The 26362-nt window shown below is 39.5% G+C and overlaps 1 protein-coding gene across 1 annotated transcript; it reads right to left on the bottom strand.

Annotated features, from left to right (window-relative positions):
- Positions 1-9942: 9942 nt before the first annotated feature.
- Positions 9943-24741, bottom strand: CCT4 (chaperonin containing TCP1 subunit 4; the record flags this gene model as incomplete). The annotated part of the gene is made up of 14 exons (XM_084234712.1): positions 9943-10181; positions 10417-10530; positions 12538-12772; positions 12904-13034; positions 13131-13241; positions 13327-13423; positions 14441-14580; positions 15555-15687; positions 16013-16134; positions 17313-17455; positions 18403-18511; positions 19593-19682; positions 20892-20944; positions 24615-24741. The coding sequence occupies 14 exons, from the start codon at positions 24739-24741 to the stop codon at positions 10167-10169; spliced, it is 1620 nt and encodes a 539-aa protein (XP_084090838.1). The 3' UTR covers positions 9943-10166.
- Between the last annotated feature and the right edge of the window lie 1621 nt (positions 24742-26362).

Below are 26362 nucleotides of genomic sequence, written 5' to 3'. Positions count from 1 at the left end.
CGCTATCTGCCACTACGTTGGTAGGTGCCGTGAACCCGGACTCGAGTCTGAAATAAACTCCCTTTTGTGTTTGCATCAGCTGTCTTTGGATTCTTGGAGGCTAGGCTCGCCGAGTCTGCTGACCTTGGGCACAACAACACCATAAAGCTAACCTCAATAGATTTCAAAGGATTAATATCATACAATCAATACCTGATCACTTAATGCAACTCAATTAGACAGTAATAAAAGGAGAATAACTAGAAAAACCTTTTCAGTTTGGGAACTTTGAAATACTTCTGAAAAACAATTCATGAGAGATAGAAGAACTTATGACAAAAATTGTAACTTAGAATAAGCCTATATGTTTAAGTTACATAAGAAATAAGTATATTTGCTAATATATTAAGTTGCTTAGAAACTACTTTATACAGGGCCTCCCCGGTGGCTCAGTGAGTTGAGCACAGTGCTGTGAAGCTGTCCAAAGTCTCTGATGTGAGGGCTCGATTTCTGGCAGGCCAGGGAGATTCACACATGGCGTGGCAGACCTCTCCTGTCGCGCCCGCCACTGCTCCCCTCAGCAGTGCCTTCAGTCCATCTGCATGTTCTGCCCCCCACTCTGTCTCTGGTGAATCCTTTCACCATCAGCACCTCTGGCCTGTACCCCAGCTATTGTATAAATAAAAAATAAATCTTAAAAAAAAAAAAGAAACTACTTTATACATAGTAAGTATAAATTATATATTAACTTTCTGATAACATATGTAATATTATGTTTGTATATTAATATGTAATAATATATTAATATAATGACATATTTTAAGTGGTTTTTGAGCCACTAAATGTTAATTTTTTTTAAAGATTTATTTATTTATGCATACAAGAACTGGGGTTCAGGCTAGAGGTGTGTGGTAGAGGGGCAGTGCGAGGATTCACCAGAGACAGAGTGGGGAACAGAATAGGCAGATTGACTGAAATACACTGCTGAGGGGAGCAGCGGGCTAGACAGGAGAGGTCTGCTGCGCCATGTGGGTACCTCCCTGGCTGGGGATCGAACTTGTGCTGCAGTGGCTATGGATAATTTCATAGGCTGCATCTTAATCCATTGTACCACCAGGGAGGCCCTAAATGTTAATGTTTTAATGCAGAAAGAAAGAGGTCATTTGAACAGTTCATTATTGCTAAGATTTCTCAAATGTCAGATGATTCTAATGTGTTATACATTGGAAAATTTGGGTTCTAACTCTTTATTTTCTCGGTTGTCTTCTCTCTCTTGCTCACTACTATTCGCATTTTGTTTATGTGAAAGTTTATGAACATACCTGCAGAGACTCTGACTGCTTAAACCATTTCCAGACTCAGCTGAAATAATGAACCAGGAGACCCAGATGTCTTCCCTAGGAACTGACTGGAGACATTGGACAAGGATCAATATTCTGGGACAAGCTTTGACCAAAGAGGTATAAGAGATGGGAACTGACAGATAGATTTCTTTCCCTTTTTTTAAACAAATGGACATTCCTAAGATCGATGAAGAATGTCTGAAAAAGTCCTTCATGACAAGAAATTGGTCTTTATTTTATTTAAATTATGGTCAGGACAGTAATTCATACCTTGCAGTTGTTTTTCATCTTCTGTTGTCTCACTTCCCTTTCATTTACAGTCTTGATGTTCTGGTGTTGAATGGCCAATAAAACATTTGTGTATTTTTAAAAATACTAAAATAAAAATATTACATAAAATATGGTATATATAATAGTATATATTGATATATGTATCTCTATAATTTAATTTTATATAATTATATTCATATGTAATTATTAAGTGGCTTTAAACCACTTAAAATATATGGTAAATACATATTAAATATATATATAAGGGAATCAAAAGGGAAGTTACTCCTTGTAAAGTATGTAGTACCATCACCTTGTTCGGTCACAGCAGAGTAAGTGTTCCCATGTGGTTCTGACCAAACTCTCTTGGGTGTATTTGGAGAATCCAGACTCTAAAATGAGGTGAATCAGGGACTGCCTGGAGACCTAGGGGTTAAATTGCAGTGCTGTTACCACTGTGGCCTAAGTGATCCCCAACTAGGGAGCTAACCCATATATGACCCAGCAGACCTCTCCTGTCTCCCCCACTGCTCCCCATCAGCAGTGTATTTCAGTAGATCCACCTGACCTGCTCCTCATCCTGTCTATGAATCCTCTCAACTCTTGCAAAAAATAAAATAAAAATAAAAAACAAAAGACCCCTTTTTAAAAAATAATAAAAGAAATAAAATGAAATGAATCAACCTAATGGGAATAGAATGGAAAAAATTTTGAATGGAAAAAATGCTGCAGAGTTTATGGAGGAACTGTAGCCCCTGTTGTTCAGTGCACAAGGAAACATTGCTGGAGTCCCTTCAGCATTCCTATAACTGAAGAAAGAAGAAATAAAACAGATTAAACAAGAAAAAAATGGCATCTTTTAAAAAGTAAGATGATGACAAAGATAAGAGAGATAAGGAAGAGAAAAAAGGGAGAGGTCTTGAAGCCCGACAAGAATCAAATCTAGATCTTCTTCCCCTACAAGATGATCCCACTCAGTTAGAAAATGGAAAAAGCAGAGTCACGCTTAATCTCATCATAGAACCAAGACCCTTTCCCTGCTCCAGAGAGGATAAAACTCCAGCACCCCAGGGTCTTCAGAAAAAGTGGAAAGAAACTTGAATACACATCTACTAGTGTATTCTGGAAGTCCCCAAGGCTGACCCTGTACCACAATCTAAAGAACCTCCAGAAATATTTCCCAAAAACCAAAGGAAAATGAGATTCAACTAGGATCTCACTTTCCTTCTCATACTCAGTTTAGAGACCACAGTCCCATAAAGGTTACAGTCACCTGGAAGATGGCCAGACAAGGCAACTATCTCCTGGAAGAACTCCACCCCGGCATGGAAGGAGCAGATCTCCAGTGAGATGAAGAAGGCCCTCATCAACATCCTTGTCTAGGAATAGTGCATCATCTTCTTTGTCTTGTTCCTGGTCACAGACAGAGAAATCTCCTAAGAGGACATCTAGCCCCACTGGGAAAACTTGCAGGTTTTCTCCTTCTGCAAGCCCTCAGGGCAAAGGCACCAGTCATCAGGTCTAGTAACTCCACTGCTAAAAAGCCATCATCCCCAACACCCCAATAGTCAAGTTATACCAGAAAAAGCCATGTTTCTGACACTCCAGGAGACCTTCAGGTAAGGGACCAAATACAAAGTTGCTGAGAAAAGAACACATAGACCAGCACACAAGCCTAGAAAAGTAGAGTGCTCTGAATCAGAATTTAGCAAATGGGTTACTGGGACTCTGTGCAGCAGTGACACCAAAGCAGATGACAAAATCATCAGTCTTCATCTGATTCTCACTCATCCTCTTCAGATCACGATGAACAATCCAAAAAGGTCCCATGTACGAAATGGTAAGGTTTATAGGCAGCTTCCCAGGAAAGACCATCACCATAAAACACCAGAGAGTTTCCCTTAAGTCATTGAAGAAGCAGTCCTTTCTTCCCACCACCCTCCTGAAGATGCAATTTTCCTTCTCATTGCCCCAAGGAAGGGCAGATCTCCCACCAGGAAAGTGTCCTCCCTCCTGGCCGTCATGCCCCCCTGACATCAATGCTCAGCTTTCCAAGAAGCTAATCTCCAAAACACAAATACTTACCCTCTCAACCTTCTAAATGAAGGGTATCACCATCTCAATTCCCAAAGTATCTGGCCTTCCATTCTTCACCTCCCAAAGCAGTTCCATAGTCACCAAGCGAAGTTGCCTTCATTATCATCAAAGCATAGGAAAGGGGACTTCCCCTGAACTGATCCACCTAGAAGGCCTGATGATTAAATAGCTTTCTAACTCCCAGAGGCCTCAAACTCCTCAGATCTCCAGTTTTCATCTGTCTCTGCTTCTCCTCACCTGGTAGCTAAACAACCCCAAACACCTCCATTCCCTCTCCAGTCTGTCACCCTCTACAAACCAGTCAAAATGTACTGTCAAAAAGACTAAAGGAGGGTCTCCCTGGTGGCACAGGAGTTCAAGTCTCAGTGCAATCAAGCTATCGCCAGCCACTATGGCATGAGTTCGATCCCCTGCCAGGGAGCTAACCCACATGGCACAGCAGACCTCTCCTGTCTCGTCCACTGCTCCCCTCAGCAGTGTATTTCGTCAGTCTGCCTGTTCTGCTCCCCACTCTGTCCCTGGTGAATCATCTTAGTCTGCATACCGCTGGCCTAGAGCTTAGCTCTTATATGCATAAACAAATAAAAATAAAATCTTAAAAAAAAAGACTAAAGGAATTGCAAAAAAGGAGGGAGAAAGGAAAACAAGATGATAAGAATCACTAAAAGGCTATTCAGCAAAACAAAGGGGAAAGAAGACCTGATTGTAATTATTGGTGCTTTGATGGTGGGGTGTATTGTGGTAACATACATCTGAATAGATATGAACCTAGTCCCCTAAATCACATAGTGTTGTAAGCCAGTTACCTCAATAAAAAAGTTACCCCAAAGGCCTCTCCGGTGGCACAGTGGTTGAGCGCTGGGTTGTGAGGCTGCCCGCAGCCTCTGTAGGGACGGTTCGGTCCCCCAGCGACCGGCGGGGGTCCCACATGGCGCGCAGACCTCTCCTGCCACTCCCGCTGCTTCCCTCAGCAGTGTATTTCATCAGTCTGCCTGCTCTGCTCCCTGCTTTGGCTCTGGTGAATTTTCTCACCCTCCTGTGCTTCTGACTGTACCCAGTGCTTGTATAAATAAATAAATAAATCTTTAAAAAAAAAATTACCCCCAAATATATAATAATGTAACATAAAAAAAAATTAAATAAGTACTAAAAAAAGATGGAAGAGACTGTGACTGTAGCTACTACAACTATTGTAAATCCTGCAGCCATTATTGTTCCCAAAGCCACATCAGCCCTGGAGGAATCAGAGGCAGAGAGTCAGAGACTAAGAAAACCAAAGCGGAGGACAATCTTGATGACTTCAAATAGCACCCATGTGGCCCTGAGATCAATGTAGAAGGCTCAAGTGTATTCACAATCTTAAATGGAAATGTTTATTATTATGTAAATATTTAGTTTTTATACAATTTAATTTCAAAAAATGCAAAAATGTTTGAACTTTAGTGTAACCTTTTTACTTTAAAGGAGGCAGTTTTATTTTATTTATTTTTTAAGATTTATTTATTCATGCATATAAGAACTGGGGTACAGGCCAGATGCATGGGAGGGTGAGAGGATTCACCAAAGACAGAGGGGGGAGAAGAACAGACAAATTGACTGAAGTACACTGCTGAGGGGAGCAAAGGGCAAGACAAGAGAGGTTGGCTGTGCCATGTGGGATTCTTGCAGGCCGGCAGGGATTGAACTGGTGCTGCAGAGGCTGCAGACAGCTTTATAGCACTGCGCTCAACTGCCTGTGCCACCAGGGAAGGCCCTAGAGTGTAACTTTTAATAAGTTTTATTCATTTATGCATACAAGAACTGGGCCAGAGGTACAGGCCAGAGGTGTGTGTGTGTGTGGGGGGGGGGGGGGGTGAGAGGTTTCACCAGAGATAGAGTGGGGAACAGAATAGGCAGATTGACTGAAATATACTGCTGAGGGTAACAGTGGGCGTTAGGAGAGGTCTGCTGCGCCACGTGGGTAGCTCCTTGGCCGGGGGATTGAACTCGTGCTGCTGTGGCTGCGGATAGCTTCATAGGTTTCGTCTTAATCTCTTGCGCCACCAGGGAAGCCCTGTAATTTTTTTTCTGTGATAAATGTAATGTGGAAGTCCACCGTGTTAAAGGAGGCAGTGCAGAGGATGTGGTGGTACATGGGTTTACAGTGAAAACAAAAGCCATATAGCATGATTCTATTTATATAAAATGTCCAGGATAGGCAACTCCATAGAGACAGAAAGTAGGTTAGTGGTTGCCAGAGGTTCGGGACAATGGTGATTACTAAAAGGGGTAGGGTTTCTATTTGACATGATGAAATGTTCTAAATGGTTGCATTAAAAACCACGATCTATACACTTTAAAAATTTAATAAATAGTAAGCTTTTAAGAAGTGTTTTGTTTGTGTTGTTATAGCAGTACTTCAGGAAAATCCATAACCATAAATGTTTATATTAGAAAAAAAGGCTCAAAATTAATGAACTATTAGCCCAACTTAAGAAAAAAGAAAGCAGAAATACAGAAACACCAAAAGTGGAAGAAGTAACAGGCACAGAAAGAAATGGAAGATATATGTGCAATAGAGATTAGCAAAGCCAAAATTAATCAAAAAGATTAATATAGCAGAAATATGATCATCTCAGAAATACAGAACATTTGATAAAATATGACATCCACACATGATTAAAACAAAAGCTCTTATCAAACTAGAAATAAATTTCCTTAATTTGATAAAGGATATCAAATTAAAGAAACAAAAAGTGGCCTTCCCTTGTGGCCTAGGGGTTAATTCTCAGTGTTATCACTGCAGCAGCCTGATCCCCAGCCAGGGAGCAACCCACACGGTGCAGCAGACCTCTCCCGTCTTGCCCACTGCTCTCCTCAGCAGTGGATTTCAGTAGATTCGTCTGTTCTGTGCCTCACTCTTTCTCTGGTGAATCCTCTCACCTGCCTGCACCCCAGATCTATGCAAAAATAAATAAATAAAGTCTTTAAAAAAAAAAGAAACAAACAAAAAGTGAAGCACACAGCAGCTTGCTCCTCCCAGAGCAATTGATTTAGGAAAGAGAAAGTCAAAGAGTATACAAACCGAAGCCACAGTGTTTTGTAACCTAATCTTGGAAGTGACATCTGTCAATTCTGCTCTGTGCTATTATTTTATCACCAAACTCTGATGCAATGTGGGAGGGAGTGCAAGTGTGAGTATCAGAAGGCAGGAATTTTTAGGTGTTACCTCAGAAGTTGGTGGCCACACCCACAGTCATTATTAGGTCCTAGCTAGCAAGAAAAGAAGGAAAAGTGAAATGTTTAAGGATTGGAAAGGTGGAGGTGGAGTGGAGAAATCCCAGTATTTACAGATGATTTAAATTCCTATATAGGCCTCCCCTGGTGGCACAGGCAGTTGAGCGCAGCGCGGCGAGGCTGTTTGCAGCCTCTGCAGCGCCGGTTCGATCCCGGCTGGCCAGGGAGATAACCCACATGGCGAGGCAGACCTCTCCTGTCTCACCTGCTGCTCCTCTCAGCAGTGTATTTCGTCAGTCTGCCTGTTCTGTTCCCTGCTCTGTCTCTGGTGAATCCTCTCACCCTCCCGTGCATCTGGCCTGTACCCTGGCTCTTGTGTAAATAAATCTTTAAAATAAATAAATTCCTATATAGAAAATCTCCCAGGGCCTCCCCGGTGGCGCAGCGGTTGAGCTCTGGGTTGCAAGGCTGCCCGCGGCCTCTACGGTGCTGGTTCGATCCCTGGCTGCTCCCCGGCCACCAGAGGAGGGTCCCACATGGTGCGCAGACCTCTCCTGCCGCCCGCTGCTCCCCTCAGCAGTGTACTTTGGTCCTTCTGCCTGCTCTGTTCCCCACTCTGGCTCTGGTGAATTCTCTCACCCTCCACGTTTCTGACTATACCCAGTGCATGTACAAACAAACAAACAAACAAATAAATAAATAAATAAAAATACATGCCTCTTAAAAAAAAAAAGAAAATCTCCCAAATTATTGGAGTGACAGTTTAACAATGTTGCTGTACACAAAATAAATTCATAAAATACATTGCACTTTCTTCTGTGCTTTATTTTGGATATTTTCTAAGGTCATGTCTTAGCTATCCTTGTTTGGTAGTATAATCTGCTATTAATCCTATCTACTTTTTATTTTAGATATTGAATTTTTTTCAAGGCTTTATAATTACTAACTCTGTTAAACCTCTATTTCCATCTTCTCATTTGGTGTTCCCTCCTCTAATTAATCATAGGTTATTTTGTGAGCTGTTGTAAAATCCAAGTCAAATCCTAAATGAAGTAGTGAGTGGTTTCTCACAATTTTGATACATATAGAACAAATTCTAGTGGAAGAGTTCCTTTAAGAACTATTATGTAGGGACCTCTCTGGTGGCACAAGGGGTTAAGCACAGCACTATGAAGCCAGCCAGGGAGCTACTCACATGGGCAGCAGACCTTTCCTGTCTTCCGCACTGCTCCCCTCAGCACTGTATTTCAGTCAATCTGCCTGTTCTGTTCCCCACTCCGATTCTGGTGAATCCTCTCAACCCCACACCTCTGGCCTGTACCCCAGTTCTTGTATGAAAATAACTTAAGATACACAGAACCTTGTACATAACCAATAAAGTTCCAGTATCAATAATTTGGATCAGATTAGTACTGACTTAAAAGTTCTTAAGACATATGTCAATTGGTTTATAGCAAGTAAAAAAAAGTATATTCTACAGCAAATTCCCAATATAATATCCATTAAAATGGAATTAAAAACACTAAATTCCAATCTAGAAATATCAATAGATAACTAAACATACTGACTCATGATTTACCAAATGTTTTAACTAGTTGGGCTTTTGGATACAAAGACTTCAGACTGGTTGGCTGAAATTTTTTCTCAACAAATGTCTAAGAGGCCCAGAAGTTTTTGTAATATTGTGAAATATAGGGAAGGAATAGTGATATTAGTTAGTATCCAATTTGTAGTCAGCATTAAAGGTCTAGTCTTTATGCAATCAAATCATGAAAACTTTTATAAAAGGGAATGCCTGACAAGTTTAAAAAGATCTCCAGCTATAATGTATGCAGAACTAACTAGAAGCTGGCTAAAGAAAGGGCAGACTAGTTGATGATGGTTGGATCAGGGTGGCAGAGGCAATAAAGATATTTAAAACCATTGAAACAAAGATATAGTAAATAAAAATCTCTTTTGTATAATGATTTGCTACATATATGTATACACTTAAGAAATTAACATAGGGCCTCCCCGGTGGCGCAGCGGTTGAGCGCTGGGTTGCGAAGCTGCCCGCGGCCTCCGCGGCGCCGGTTCAATCCCCGGCTGCTCCTCGGCCACCGGAGGAGGGTCCCACATGGTGCGCAGACCTCTCCTGCCGCCCGCTGCTCCCCTCAGCAGTGTACTTAGGTCCTTCTGCCTGCTCTGCTCCCCGCTCTGGCTCTGGTGAATTCTCTCACCCTCCCACGCCTCTGACTGTACCCAGTGCATGTATAAACAAAACAAAAAAACAAACAAGCAAACAAATAAAGAAAAACATGCCTCTATTAAAAAAAAAAAAAAAAAAAAGAAATTAACATAACAGTGGTTATTCTTGGAGGAAAAGATCAAGCCAGTAAGTAAAGGTAGCTTGTCATTTTACTGTAGTGTTTGTTACCTTTTCAAAATGCGTATCTATTACATGTCAGTATTTTTATTTAAATAGATGATAGATGTTGGACCATTTTCCCCCCTCTGTGTTTAAAAAAACAAAAATTCTGGGGCCTTCCTGGTGGCACAAGGGTTAAAGTTCAGGGCTATCAAGCTATCACTAGCCAATTCCGTATGAGCTAGATCCTTGGCCAGGGAGCTAACCTATATGGTACAGCAGACCTCTCCTGTCTCACTTGCTGCTCCCTTCAGTGTATTTCAGTAGATCCGCCTGTTCTGCTTTCCACTGTCTCTGATGAATCCTCTCACTGGCCCTCCCCCCAACCTCACCTCGGGCCTAAACCCCAGTTTTTGTATGCATAAATATTTTAAAAAAGAAAATATTCTGGGGGGCCTCCCTGGCAGCGTAAGGTTAAGTCTCAGCACTATCACCGCTATGGCCTGAGTTCAAGCCCTGGCCAGGGAGGGAGCTAACCCACATAAGGCACAGACCTCTGTCTTGCTCACTGTTCCCCTTAGCAGTTTATTTCAGTAAATCTGCCTGTTCAGCTCCCCACTCTTTCTCCAGTGAATCCACTCAATCCCCCATACGCTGGCCTACACCCTAGTTTTTCTATGCAAAAAAACAAACAAACAACAACAAAAAAAACCAAACAAAAAACCATTCTGCCTTTTGAAACCAAATATTTAATATTGTCATTAAATTGTGTCAATACAATTTCGAGCAAATACCAACTGGAAGACTAGGCACAGGAATTCATAAAGGAAACAATCTTCCAGACAACCAGGAATACCAAGGAGATCTTCCACTCCAGCCGCACTATTAGTGGTTTGTGGCCAATGTGATCCAGATTACCGAGTGTTTACCTGACAAGAGAAAAAAACTTAAGATTCAAAACCTGTAATGACAGAATTTTTAAGGATGAAAGGTATTTAAGGCAATTATCCAAATTCTGTGTATTTTTAAAGGTGAGAAAATAATGTAAAAGCATTAAATGTTATCTTCTTGGTGACTAGCAAAGTAATGATATTTAAATCCCCACCCAAAACTCTTCAAAAAAGACTTTTTGACCTTGCAGGGATATTCACAATCTAGACTTACCACATCATCAATTTTCAGAATGCTCCGGACAGTTTCAGTTGCTAGAGTCAGTGCACTGACTGAAACCAACAAAGGCTGAACAACTAGTTCCTCCAGAATGTTGGAAATACCACCCTGAAAAATCAGCACAAGTTGTTATCAGTGTTATAATTACACACATCACCAACTACATGGTTACCATGTAGTTACTGCAAGGCTCTTTCAAACAGTTTTCTCTTTGTCTAGTCAAGAGTAAGATACTCTTTAAGCTTTTCTCTACAGTAGTTTGTATTTCAACTAAAATTCAGAAAAGTTAATTTCAGGAAAAATGCTGCATTTCCCCAACCCCAACACAGCTCCTTCTATCTTTTTTCTATTTATTTATTCATTCATTTATTCATTCATAAGCATGGAAGGGTGAGAGAATTCACCAGAGCCAGAGCAGGGAGCAAAACAGGCAGACAGAGCGAAGACATTGCTGAGGGGAGCAGCGGGTGAGGCAGGAGAGGTCCGCTACGCCATGTGGGGTTCTCCCCGGCCGGCAGGGAATCGAACAGGCACTGCAGAGGCTGCGGACAGCTTCGCAGTGTGGCGCTCAACCGCTGCACCACCGGGGAGGCCCCTATCTTTTATTTAAACATAATCCTGGAGCCTCACTGGTGTTGCAGGGGTTAAAGACACTGTGGCTTGAGTTCCATCCTCAGTTGGAGCTAAACCACATGGCACAGCCTGCTGCTCCCCTCAGCAGTGTACTTCAGATCTGCCAGTTCTGCACCCCACTGTCTCTGGTAAATCCTCTCATCCCTGCACCTCTGGCCTACACCCCAGTTCTTATATGCATAAATAAATATATCTTTGAAAACAAAAAGTTAAAAAAAAATCCTGATAAATATTAGGTAGACATAATCATAGAAATCAAGTTTTGAGATCTTTAATGTTCAAATCACCTCTGAATCCTAATTCTGAATTTGGCCATGTCTGTCTACCTCTGCCTTTGTATTGCTCTCAGGAATATTGCTGAATCACATCATGCAACTCTGTCTTCAGTTTTTCCTCCTTAAAATACTTATTTCATCACCTTAATCCTCTTGGTCAAAAAACTTTCAGTGACTCCCAACTATTGTAAATTAAAAAAAACTCATGCCTGTCTCAATACTCGAAGGCCTTCATTCTACCTTTTATCTCATCTTTCCAACCTCAAAGTTCTCTATATCTCTAACATATAACTTCTGGTCTAGATTAAAAGAGCAACAACTTAACTTCTTGGTCCTTCTCTCACCTGTAAACCATTGCCTCCCTGTCTAAAATTTCTTCTTTTTCCTAACCAGGTAGTGCCCTCCTTTACTGTTATACTATTCAAAAAATATTACCTTGGATTGTCAATTTTTCCCCATTGCTTTAGTTTGTTCTCTCCAACAAAGAAACATTAATGTAACATTAACACAAAAGGGAACATTATATATTCTGTGTGTTCACACTGTAACTATACTAGGTTGATGCCCACAGTAGCAACAATGGTTAAATACACATAATACTATCTATATGCCAGGTATCTTTGTAATAGTTTTCTAATCAGTAATTCATATAATCTTTACAACAGGATTAAGAGGCATCAATTGTCCTTGATTTCACAAGTTATTCAGAATAACTTGCTAAAGTCATATAGTGACACTTTAATGAATGAATAAAACTCTCACTTAAGAAGACATCATCTCTGGGCCTCCTTGGTGATGCAGGGGTTAAAATCTCAGTGCTATCAAACTTTCTCCAGCCACTGTGGCATAAGTTCGATCCCCAGCCAGGGAGCTAAAACACATGGTGCAGTAGACCTCTCCTGTCTCGCCTGCAGCTCCCCTCAGCATTGTTCTTTCAGTAGACCTGCCTGTTCTGCTCCCCACTCTGTCTCTGATGAATCCTCTCACTCTCCACACCTATGGCTACACCCCAGCTCTTGTGTGCATAAATAAATCTTAAAAAAAAAAAATATACACATCCCCATTCTCATTCATTAACTAAGCTGCATGCAGATCTAATAAATCTAAGATTAGTCTAAATTACAAAGCTTTCCCTTCAGCAAATGCTTACAAAGCTTTTAACATTTATATTAACACTTTCTGTGACAATTAAAGATTAAACTGGTACCTTTCGGACATTTATGCCTGTGGTTTTTTCTCCTTGGGCGTGGCGGTTTCTCAGTTCCGTTACGGTAGAAATGGGATTCAGGCCAGCATTTTCAGCTAAGGTAGAGGGAATAACTTCCATTGCATCTGCGAAAGCACGAACACAGTAGGATTCCATACCACTCAATGTTCGTGAATATTCAGTTAATCGTAGGGCCAATTCTATTTCTGGAGCACCACCTCCTGCAATAAGAGCTCTGAAATTCACAAACAGATTTTTAGCTTATTTTATCCAGCACAAAGTCAATTTTATTAATTTATTTATAGCTTTAAAATAGCAAACACAGGAATTTTAATATCCAAAATGTTACTTAGCAATTTATCTTACCTCTTCTTCACTAAACAGCGAATAACACATAGGGCATCATGAATGGAGCGCTCAGCTTCTTCAATTACCAATTTGTTAGAACCACGAACAACAATTGTAACTGTTTTTCCTGGGCTTGTACAGCCTGTAATCTTTAGTAATGAGCAAATTCCAAATTAGCCATTTGAAATACTGGTTTAAAAAAACATCAAAAAACCCAGGGAGGTAAGAGATTATGATATTGTTACCTTGAGCAGTTTGCCAGAACCATTTAAATTGATCTCCTCTGCTAACTCAGCTGATCCCAGCATGTCAGCAGTGAACTGGTCAATGTGAGCAACTGGTTTGGTTCCAATAGTCTGGGAAAATTCGACATATCCACAAATTAAGACAACATTTGATGAATGGGCATTTTCAAACATACAGATTTTAAGTATATTTTACCTTGCAAATGAATTCAATGTCTTCTCTTTCAATATCTTTAACCACCATAATCTTCATTTTGTTCAGGAAATGTAATGCAAGATCACTGAGAGCATCCCTAAAATACAAAATTGATGATTATGTCAATGCTGGAATAGAAAAGAAAGCATTTTACTGCTTAGCCTAGCCACTTTTTAGGGTTTTCATTATTTTACTGTTGCTTAAATAGCCAATGACTCAAATTATTTATGAAGATACTTTACTAAATGAGAATATCTTTGAAAATTAGAACTTATTTGATACTTCATGAGTTTAGAATTTAAGAACGTGTAATTCAAGATTCCACAAATGTATAGTTTCCCACAAATTGTCTGAAATAATGCCCCAGACAATCTTGTGATTCTGGAATAGAAGGCTCTCTGTGTTACTCTGAACATAGTGTCTTACTCACATATTTTTTTACAAGTACATTTCTTATTATTATCAAAAATATGAGTTTTCTGATTGTGTTAATTCTCTTCATACATATATATGTACTACTAAAATGTTTTATAGATATGCAAATTTCACTTCTGACAGCAATTTACTCAGCGATACTAGCTATATTACATGACTTGGAATTAAAATCAGGTACCCCCCAATTCTTCATAAAGTTTCTATATGAAAGGAACACCCACAGTACTTTCTGGCATAATGACTTAACAAAGTGTATGAGAATGTGTTTACCTATTAGAAAATAACATTAAAAAACAGCGATAATTTCAAATTGTAGAGGACTCTTTCCATTTATGGAATATACTACATTATCTCAGAAACTTCTAAATTTCAAAGCAAACAATTGCATGGGCTTTTAAGTAAACACCTCTTTTAATTAGCTAATATTAGTTGAAACCTAATTTAAAAAAACAAGGCATTTCATTTACTTGCTAAATATTTAGGGTCTTAGTCTAGAAAAATTATATGTATCAGTTACATGATCACAATGGGAAGAGAATGTACTTTAGAGGGGTTATCAGAATACAACAATGTGCAGATTCACTCTAGATTTCTAATGGTTTAACCACCTCAAATGTTTCTTAACAGACTGCTATAGGGGAACAATTATTAAAGGTGAACAAAATAAATAGACCCACACCTTAAAATAGACTTCTGTATAAGAAGAACATTACATCCTGTTTTTTTAATTTGTTTCACCAAATTTAGAATATAGGATCTTTCCTCTCGCAGCACTCTGTCCATCTGGACATAGTCAGAAACGACTATTTGATTATCCATCTGTCCAGGAAAAAAAGGAACAGTATAAGAGTTTTTAAGCAAAAAAGAGGTTTTTAATGAACATATCATATATGGTATAAACCAGATCATCCCAAACAACAATTATAGACATGCATAGAAACTGTCTGGAAAGGGGCCTTCCTGGTGGTGCAAGGGGTTAATAAGCACAGCATTATGAAGCTGTCTGCTGCCTCTGCAGTATGACTTCGATCCCCGGCCGGCCAGGGAGCTGCCCACATGGTGCAGTAAACCTCTCCTGTCTCACCCGCTGCTCCTCTCAGCAGTGTATTTCAGTCAGTCTGCCTGTTCTGTTCCCCACTCTGTCTCCGGTGAATCCTCTCACCCCCTGCACCTCTGGCCTGTACTCCAGTTCTTGTATGCATAAATAAATCTTAAAAAAACAAACAAACAAACAAACAAACAAAAAAACAAACTTTTGGGAAACGAGGCTAAACAGAAAAAACTGTATGTTGACAGTGTAAAACGAGAGCAAATCTGAGTAAGGTACTAAGATCAAGTAGCCTCTTTAGGGAATGACATGACCAGTAGGTATGGGAATATCTTAAGTGAAAAACAATTTCTTAAAAGTTTATAGATATTCAAAAAGTATAAATTTCCATCTGTGATAATGTAGGGCAAAAGCTCGCCTGCTACTGAAGGATAGACAAAAGTTTCTGTTCTCAAAAAGCTAAAATAAACTGAAAATTCCATTTTCCCCGGAATGAATTATTTCAGACATATCCTAATTGTTATCTCTTCACCTGGTAAGTAAATGATCAATTATAATCTTTAGCAAGTATAGATTTCATGTTTGACATTCAACAATTTCTAGTTTGGTCTCAATTTTTCTTTTCTTTGAGATCTATGCTTGTTAATCACTAGAATCAACATTTTCTATTTTTATTTTATTAAATAAAACTTATTAGAAAGTTAAACATGCAAACAAGGAACCAATTTCATTTGGTTTTACTTACGTCTGTCTTGGGAGCAGATAAGCAAAACTGAATAAGACCAATCTTAGCTTTTTCAACTCTGGTTATGCCAGAATTTGCCACCTTTTGAGTGAGAACCAGTCCTTCCACGAGCTCACAGTCATCAATTGTTCCACTAAGAAAAAAGAAAACAAGTGGATAATTAAGAAAGGGTGGAAACCTGCAGTTTTAACAGATTAAATATCATTAGTCCAATAAAATGTGCTCCAGCCTCGCATTTACTAGTGCCCCACTAGTGAACCTCTTTGATCATATTATTGTCCTGTCATAAGGAAAAGTGAATTCTTAAGATCCCCACAATATAAGTTCTCAAGAAAATACCAAAAAAAAAAAAAAAAAAAAGGTTTGTGACATTCATCTAGGTATTTTTTACTTGTTTTTGTCAGTAGCTTATATTTACTTTCAAAATTAATATTTAAATGATAAGTAAAGATGCTTACCCAAGTTTCTTAACTATTTTAATATCCCTAAGATCTACACTAGTGGCTGTGGCTGGGTCAATCACTTTCATCACTGCATTTACACTCATTGGAGAAAGCAGACTTGAATACTGAGACACAACCTAGATTAAAAAAAGATGAAAATCAGCAAAATTAAAGTCACAATGGAAAAAGCCCTATTTTTTTTAGTGACAAAGATACTAGAGAAGTAATTTAAATCACTATTTTTGGTGGGGGAAGGTATTGGGAACATAAGAAAACATTCCACATCGACTGTATTTTCTACTCAGACTGTTAGTCACAAGGATACACAATAAAAATATATATGGGGCCTCCCCTGGTGGCACAGCATTTGAGTGCTGGGCTGCGGGGCTGCCTGCAGCCTCTGCAGCGCCGGTTCGTTCCCCAGCTGTCGGCGAGGGTCCCCCCCCCAAAAATATGCTTGTTCCCCCCCTTTTTTTTACTAATACAGTAATACTGGAACCATCTAGATTAACGATAATTCTATAGAAATCCAAAAAAGCACATCAACTCTATATGGAGATTCCCTATCTAAAATAAATGTGATTTGGATATTATATTTTGTACACCTAACCATGAGGGCTAATTAAAAATAGCTCAATAAATAGCTTTTATTGAATAGTTATTATAAACTAGGCAGTGGTCTTAGTACTCTACAGTCATACACTCATTCAATCTTTAGGTGAACAATCTGAAAGAGTCACATAGCTAAGTGATATAACCAGCACTGAATCCAATCAGTCTATATTCTGATAACCAACGCTTATAATTATTTTGCTGTTCTATCTAGATTAGTTCTAGGAACATTCAACATTGTCACTCAGAATCAGTACTAAGATCTAATTTTCTAGTTAACAAAGACATCTATGACTATAATGTTGATGAAAAGGAAAAAGTACGGGGGTATGTGAATACAGAACATGACAGAAAACAAAGAATTCCCAAGAAACTTAACAGTTTCAAGTTTGACGACAAGAGATGAACCACAGATGGGCAGCCCTGTCCTAGGTTCAAATCTCAGCTCTCTTAGTGGGTCACAGGTAAGTTATCAATCTCATTAAACTTGAAAAATGGGGTATATGATGTATCTGCAAGCCTTGAAGAAGTAAATTTCACTTTAATTAATTCACCTGCACAAATTATTTGATCTACCTAGTCACTCTTGGGACACAATACTTATGAACTCTATAGCATAAAAAGAAAAAAAGTAAGCCCAAGAGCTGTGATTCTTAACCCTAAATCCTAATTTGACAATGATCCTTTTCAATGTTTGTCTCACCTTTGAGTTCAATGAAGTGGCTGCGCTATTTAACAAAGTCTCTCTGTCACTGAGTTCCACAGGTCGAGACATGTCAGTTAAGATTTCAAGACCTTTTTCCAAAGCCTTCTGGAATGACTCGGAAATGATGGTTGGATGAATCCCTGTCATTTGACAAAATCCAGTTATTTAACTGTAACATATAAACTACATTATGTTACAAATTAAATTTTTCTACTTACTAAAATTCCAAAGCGGTCATAAATCTTAAATTATTCTTAAATAATTTAAATAAATATATAAAATGAATATAATGGTTTGGATAGTCTTAACTGGTAATTATGGCCAATAATTTATTTCCATTTATATTAGGGACAGATCCATTACATGCTTGTGTGCTATTTCAGACTAAAATAAAATCTTAATACTTTTCAAAACACCACAAACCTACTGCGTTGTCAGAAAAAAAACATGATGTATTTTTTGTTTTTCAAGCAAAAATGTGTCATGACTTTTCCAACAACCCAATATGTAATGAGTAAATGACCACTATGATTTAATAGTCTAAAAACCAAGAATCCACAATACTCTCACCCAAATCAACATTCTCATCCAGTGCCTAAAGTAGTAATCCACCACCATTCTCTTTTGAAAAGTAAAATCTTAAGTTCCATTCAAAAAGAAGCCTGGGGGCCTCCCAGGGGGCCTGGGGGTTAAGTCTCAGTGCTTTCAACTCTACACCCTGAGTTTGATCCCTGGCCAGGGAGCTAACCCACATATGATACAGCAGACCTTTCTTATCTTGCCCATTGCTGTCCCCTTAGCAGTATATTTCAGTAAAACCAGCCTGTTCTGTTCCCCACTCTTTCTGGTGAATCCTTTTATGCCCCTCGAATCTCTGGCCTACACCTCAGATCTTCTACATTAAAAAAAAAAGAAAGCCTGGCCGAAAACAAAGACTCACATCCAAAAACCAAACAAACAAAAACAAGCAAATATTCCCTCATTCTATGACAAATCAAGCAAATTTTAACTAAAAACCCTGATTAAAAAGAGATTAGTTATTGCAAGTCTTTATTCTGTAAAGAAGCATGTCCTATATACTACCCACCTTTCTGAAGAAGCTTGGTACAGGAATCTAAGAGAGAACCAGCAATGATGACCACTGATGTGGTGCCATCCCCTGCTTCTATGTCTTGAGCCTTAGACAGCTCCACCAGCTATGTGAACAGACATGCCAAGATACTCAGTGAGAAATGTGAGAACCCAGTAATATTTAAATCAGTGTCATGAACATAATTTGATTATCAACATCATAAAATTAAATACAATTGTTCTGATACGTTGTCCATCTTGGGTTTCACTTAAAAACGATGACCAATGTATCAGAGGCACACCAAATTCCATATACTGTCTCTATATGATGATATGATATCCTTTTTAGCTATGGACTAGATTTTTTTCTTCCCAGCAACATGAAAAGTTTCTGTCAGGAAGTATAAATGTTATACCATAGATAGCACATAGGCTTGGCAGCAACAATATGACGCTTTCCAGATGAGAGCAGAGTACCAGTTTGTTGTCTCCCGGGTGGCGCAAGGTGAAGCTATTGCACTGTGAAGCTATCCCTGGCCAGGGAGCTACCCACATGGCACAGCAGGCCTCTCCTGTCTCGCCCGCTGCTCCCCTCAGCAGTGTATTTCAGTTCAGTCTGCCTGTTCTGTTCCCTACTCTGTCTCTAATGAATCCTCTCACCTCCCACACCTCGGGGCTACCCTCCAGTTTTTGTATGCATAAATAAATAAATTAAAAAAACAAACAAACAACTCATCTCCACATAACCAACAGATATTTTTTAATGGGTAGGAATTTGTTTTTGCTGATGTGATGACTTTTCATTGACACCGGAATCATCATTATAATCCCTAACCAAATTGATAATTGGTTTTAGTAAGTGCCAGGGTAAGTTTAGACATGATTTAGTTGGCACACAATAAAATTATCTTGTTCTCTTCTGCTAACACCCACTGAATTTACCATTTATACCAAATTCATGTTTTTATTCTTCCTCTTTCTCAATTGTATGCCACATTCCTATTGACAAGGACAAGATGATTCATGTTTTATCACAAAAATCTGGGCAAAGCTGGGCACACAATATATTCTAAAGATATTCCTGCCTGGCATAAAGAGAAAAAATTTCACCATGCTTAAGTATCATGTGATCAAATAAATTTATCTGTTTACCAAATATTAAAAAATACACTTAAAGTAAGAAAGCCTTATTAAAATCACACTTACCATTCTGGCTGCTGGATGTAACACTTGCATTTGTTTCAGAATGGTGGCACCATCATTTGTAATAGTTACATCACCTTTTCCATCTTGAATCTGCAAAATTCGGTTTTTAGCCAAGTTATATTTCAAATAATTTTTGATCTTTACCCACGATTAATGTGACATCCTAACAGGTCTACTTATTTTAGTACTTCTTCGTCAAGAAATTAATTTATGTTTGCAAATTTAATTTCAAATTCTTTTTTCTTATATTAGCATAATGACTTAAGAATAGGCAGTGGGCCTCCCCGTGCCTGGGCACTGGGTGCGAGGGGTTAAGACACAACCTATGAAGCTATCTGCAGTCACTGCAGCACGAGTTTGATCCCTAGCTAGGGAGCTAAACTACATATGGCACAACAGACCTCTCCTGTCTCGCCTACTGCTCCCCTTAGCAGTGTATTTCCACCTGTTCTCCTGCCCACTGTCTCTGGTGAATCCTGTTGTCACCACCACACTGCTGGCCTACACTTCAGGTCTTCTAATAAATTAAAAAAAAAAAATCACTATCATTTTGGATTTCTATTAATAAAAACAAATAAAGCCATGGATCTGTAAAAAGGTAGTCCTGTGAATGTGGGGAACACAATCCTTACAGTCAAGATATGACATCTTCTCAACAAAATTTAACAATACTACTAAGAGTGACAGATTTAAAAATATCTAGAGGAAACAATGATGTGTATATCATCAAGACAATCCTCATTATTTAGTTATGTCTTATTTTGGATGTTAACGTAGTACTGAAATGAGTATTCAAAAATTATCAGAATGCATCTGTTTTATGCAATTAATCAGTCAGCAAGTACAGTTGAAAATGCAGAGACGTAAGTCGGGTTAGAGTTCTATCAATAAGGAAGATGAACTCCTTCAATAAGGAAGATTAGCCTATAGCTAATCTTAACTATTTTCCAACTCACTATACAATTGATAAACTCTTTCGTGTATGCACATTCATTGCTTAAAAAACATTAAAGCAACAAAATATGAATTACAGTTGGCTGCTATTCATCACAAAAGTAATCTATCCCTCTTGTGAACTGTTAAAGAGCCTTCTAACACCTTTTTACTTTAATATTTTTATTTAAAAAATATGGAGTGATTCACAAATTTGTGGCCATGTTAATCTGCTCTAAATCATTCCAATTTTTAGTGTATGTGCTGATGAAGTAAGAACTCTTTTCAAATAGTACACTTTAACCCTCTATTGAGAGATCTTGCACTGCAGATGGTAGCACTCAGTAAGTAATGAATGATTCTTACCATTTTATCCATTCCTTTTGGTCCAAGGCTTGTTCGAATAGCATCAGCAACAGCTGTAAACAGAGGAAAAAGAAATATAGACATTTTAAAGAGCAAAGCAATTTTTCTCTCAGATAATAATTTTGTCCTTATTAGGAAAAGCTATACAGCAGTTCATGAACACCAAGATAAAGAAAATTCATTATCTAATGATTATTTTATTAGTTTAATCATACATTTCACCTTTTGTTGTTGAAGTTACTGTACACTATATTTGTGTTCTGTCTATAGCAGAATAAATTTTGAAAATTTACTTATCTTCCGTTATATGGCAAAATGGTACAACTTTGTTATGAGCTCTGATTGAAGGCTATATTATTTCTCCATTTCTTATAAAGACAAGTTACAGTAGGAAAGACTATAATAATTCATTTGTTTGTTTACTGTCTCCCTTAACCATGGCATGCAATTTCTGAGGGCAAAGACTTGTTCACTAATATGAAATTGGTTTATACATAAAAACCCCTTCAAACAGAAAGCATCACACACACACAGAGGGTCAAAACCTCAACTAAATAAAAGCAAAACTAAAATTGTACCTGTCAGTTATGATCAGCATGTTATCGAACATCACTGTATAAACCATATAGCATTCCAAAATTACTTATTCTAATACTTGTCCATGGGCACATTTCCATTTTATTAATACATTAAAAAAAACTTTATTTAGGTTTATTTATACATACATACATACATACATACATACATACATACATACATACATACATATAAGCACTGGGTACAGTCAGAAGCGCGGGAGGGTGAGAGAATTCACCAGAGCCAGAGCAGGGAGCAGAACAGGCAGACTGACAAAGTACACAGCTGAGGGGAGCAGCGGGCGCCGTAGGAGAGGTATGCACACCATGTGGGACCCTCACAGGCGGCCAGGGATTGAACCGGCAAAACAGAGGCTGTGGGCAGCTTCACAGCACAGTGCTCAACCGCTGTACCACCGGGGAGGGCCTACAGTTATTTTCTAAGAGAAGTTGGAATTGATGAAAACTACTTAATCCCCATGTCTTTGGGCCTCCCTGGTGGTGCAAGGGGTTCAGCACTGCACTATGAAGCAATCTGCAGCCTCTGAAGCATGAGTTCCATCCCAGGTCCACCAGGCAGCAGCCCACATGGTGCAGCAGATCTCTCCTGCCTCACCTGCTGCTCCCCTCAACAGTGTACTTCAGTCAATCCGCTTGTTCTGTTCCCCACTCTGTCTCTGGTAAATCCTCTCACCCCCCCCCACATCTCTGGCCTGTATCCCAGCTCTTATATGCATAAATAAATAAACCTTTTAAAAAAAATCCCCATTTCTTTGACAAAACCATAAGACATTATTAAATTGTCTCCCTTCTCATATACTACCTCACCCCCACACAGGGCTGATATTATACACTTATTTTTGTATACTCCCTAAATAACACAGTGCTTTGCATTACTTACTGTATAGTCAACAATACATAATTTTAAAGATTTTAAGAGAAAATGGTATGACCTAAAAATTATATTTTACTTAATTATTGCATAATTTTAAGCTGCTGTTCCTAAGTATTTAGTCAGTATTACTGGGTATCACACAGTATTTTCTGGTGATTTTAGTGGGCTCAAATGGCCACAATTCCACTGATTCACCTTAAGAATACTCTCCTTACATTTAAAAAAAAAAGCTAAAGAAACACTATTCAAAAATGAAAAGATGGGCCTTCCTGGTGGCGCAAGGGGTTAAGACGCAATGTACCAAGCTATGCGCAGCCACTGCAGCACCAGTTTGATCCCCCACCAGGAGCTACCCACATGGCGCAGCAGGCCTCTCCTGACTCTCCTGCTGCTCCCCTCAGCAGTGTATTTCAGTCGATCTGTCTGTTCTGTTCCCCACTCTGTCTCTGGTGAATCCTCTCCCCTCTACACACACTGGCCTGTACCCCAGTTCTTGTACACATAAATAAATCTTAAAAAAAAAAAAAAAGATTTTAGGCTACTTTTATCTCCAAAACTGTCTCAAGTTTAACATACTGTGCCAGAGAGTAAGTACAAGGAGAGTCTTAAATGACTCATGCTGAACAGTACTAAATTAGTACTATTTTTGTGAGCATGTGTGGGTTTTCACATCATCAACCAATGATACTATCATTCACTTTTCTGGTAACACCAAAATAAAAAAAAACTAATTTAATTTGACTCCCCAAATTAAACTAAAGACACAAGTGACAACTTTTTTTTTAATCAGTTTCTGTGACTTGAAAAACTAGCTGTGCCCCTCTGGCTCTATTAAGGCTCCTCACTGATGGTCAGGCTCACAGTTAATTGAAGTGGTTTTTTCGGTTAAAGTAAACCTCATTCTTTATCTTGTTTGCGGAAAATCTACCTCATGTAGTTTCTGTAGCCCTCCAGATGGCCCCCAAATTTACTTAAACATATTGTTTCTAGTGTAATAAGTTTTACAATGTTCCTGAGCTAATTATCTACCACATCTGTATTCGGGGTGTTTGTGTGTGGGGGTGTGTGTGTATTTTTATTCTATCCTGAATTTCCTTGTGACTCTTAATCTCCCCTTAGGGTCCTTCTGACTTTTCCGACTCATTAGGCTCACAGTGGAATCCACTTTTTCTTCTTCAACCATCTTTCCTTTCGGTGTATCTTTCTTTTCAGCATCATCACACATCAGTCAATTGGACTGATGACCTCAAATATTTCTAAGGCTTTGATACATGGGATTGGCTTATCCAATCCTCACAGAAATCCTACAAGTCAGCTATTCTCCTGAAGAACAATGTGTAGTTGTCAAACCCTTTCCAGACTCTTCCAAGTTTGGTCCAACCGTATCTTTTCAATCTCTTATCTGGCATCTTATGCTCTAACACAAATAAAATATTCACTGTACTTAATACACACCACAGGCACTAAGCCTTTGTTCTCATTTTTCCTTCCAGACTCTTCTATTTCAACTGTAATTTTCTTAATTCTCACTACTCTTAAAAAAAAAAAAGAAACATTTTCCTTCACAATCTTATAGTTAAGGAACCTCAACAAATGATGAAAGGTGACAAAGCCACGATTTACAAAACAATGACACTCTGGTCTTCTTGATTTCCACCGTAGGCAAAACTGTTCTGCAGAGCATAGCAAACTACGACGTTTTGCTTGTGATTGCCTGCACATGCAGAGGCCATAAACGTGCAATGTATTTTTTCATAATTATTTCCAAACAAGACAGTTAAGTCGGTTCCCCGCACCCCAATACCATGGATCCCACCCCACGTAGGCCTGGAGCGTTTACACTGATAGCCGAGGGAAGCTGATTTAAGTGGTACTTCAACAGTAACAAGACAACTGAAAAGTACTGTGCAAACAACGTTCTACCAGTGGACCTAATAAGCAGATAAGCGACAGTTTTAAACTGTCAGATCGCAAGAGACCGTTGCATGGGGGCCGTGGACGCTTTCTGAAGTGTGAGGAATGACGCACAACCTAGAGCGAAAATTTATGGGCCGCTAAAGCCCAGAATGGGCAAGTCCAAAGGCCTCCATTCTCGGGGTCGGGAATTATAGGCAGAAAAGGATACCTCCACGGAGCTCCACAGAACTGTGGGATGACAGAGTAAATTATCTTAAAGATACACGCTCACTCAAGACCAACGTGAGCGTTCAGGGCTCGACCCGCAGGGCCGCGGGGCAGACCCGGGAGCAATACCTTTGGCGGCGGAGATATTGCTGAAGCGAATCTGGGCTGGCTTATCGCGGTCTTGATAGGCGCTTTTCCCCCGACCGCCGGCTGCTCCGGCAGGCGCCCCGCTCCGGGGTGCCACGTTCTCCGGCATGGCAAGCTTAGTTGGGTCTCGTTGGGCTCGGGAAGGACGGATGGACGTGGATTACCGCCCGCCGTGGAGTAACGGTATGCACTCACGGCCTTCACGAATCTTCCAGAAAGCGGCGCCGGGAAGAGGCGGGGGCACCGGAGGGGACCTGACAGGCCGCCCGGCGCTGCCGTGACGTTGCAGGCTGCCCGCCGCGCGCCGGTGAGGCTGCTGCACCCGGGAGCTCGGGTCTTGCCTGCGATGTTGACCGGCGTTAGGGGCCCATGGTGCTGTGGGGCAAACTTTTGTGAGGCAGAAAAGGTAATCCGCGATTGTAAAGGCGGATATTTGGACACCTACATGTCCTTACGTCCACTCTCTTGACCTCCGAGGTCCCCGCGATTAATTCGAGCTGGGCCTGTAGTCGCGGTGTTTGTTGTGTGCACCAGGTTACTGCCCACTGGGTGGGATTGAGTCGTTTGTTCCCAGACCGTACAGATCTCTATTTTATCCCGTTTTCTTAATTTTGAAAAAAGCGGTTTGGGATGATGGCTTCTTGCATTTGCTTTGGGTGTTGAGGTTGGTTGTCTGATATTGATTGATCCTGAGTAGCAGAGGTTTGAATATACTTAGTTTAAATACCAGGGAATCATAAAAATATTGAGACTGTAATTGTCTGCCAAATCAGGACTGCCTTTCTACTTAGTACAACCCTCTCATTTTACACTCTTTTCTCCTACATTACAGTCACTGATGGTAGCCTATGCATTTTAAAAACCATACATCCTTTTGTTCAGTTAGGTGCTAGGGACAGTGCTAAAGCTCCCATTTTATCCTATTTAACTCTCACAAAAATCTTATGAAATAGATGCCATTTTTCCCCTTTTTTTCTTTTTAGTCGGTAAGGGAACTGAAGAAGAATGAAAGAGGTGAAATGTTAGGTAAATCTGTCAATATATGGAAACAACTTCAGAGGTCCTAAAATGCAGGGCTCTTATCGCTATATTGATATGGAAGTTTATGTAGGTGAGGTTCACTCAGTATTCCTTAGAAAATAAATTACTAAGCAACCCATAATGTGACAGATGATTGAGATACGTTTAAGGACAATCGTTTGAGCAAAGTACTAATTCTGTGATAGTGAGAAGCTTTTACATGTATTTAGGATAGTGGCACTGGAAGATGAAGCGTCATAGGTTTCTGCATTTGCTAAACCTCTGGGGCTGACTTCACTTCAAAGGACCAAATTATTTCTATGTAGCCCATAAACATTCTGTAATTATTTGTTAAGACATAATTATTTGTTAACTGCTACCCATCACTTATATATCATTTTCCCTTAGCAGAATGTAGGGTTTTAGGGCAGAGAATATCTTTTTCATTTCTGTATCCCCAGGAACCCACCAGGATAACTAGCACAAAGCTGTCAACTACTACCTATTAAGAGGCTGGTTGAGTAGATGGTAATTAAAGTACAATTGAAAAGAGTGGAGTACAGATAGGGAGCAGAGAGATTATTGCAAAATTTTAGGGTCCTTGTTTCTGCACATTATTTCAGTGCACATTTTTAAATGTATTCAGAGGTCAAAAACCTTATAAAAACCCTCACCAGGGAGGACCTTGGGGCCAAGCAGCCTATGAGACA

Source organism: Talpa europaea, assembly GCF_964194135.1.
Source record: "Talpa europaea genome assembly, chromosome: 6".
In the NCBI taxonomy this organism is placed as follows: Eukaryota; Metazoa; Chordata; class Mammalia; order Eulipotyphla; family Talpidae; genus Talpa; species Talpa europaea.
Note: the sequence above shows the minus strand (reverse complement) of the source record. Positions and strands in the feature narration are given on the sequence as shown.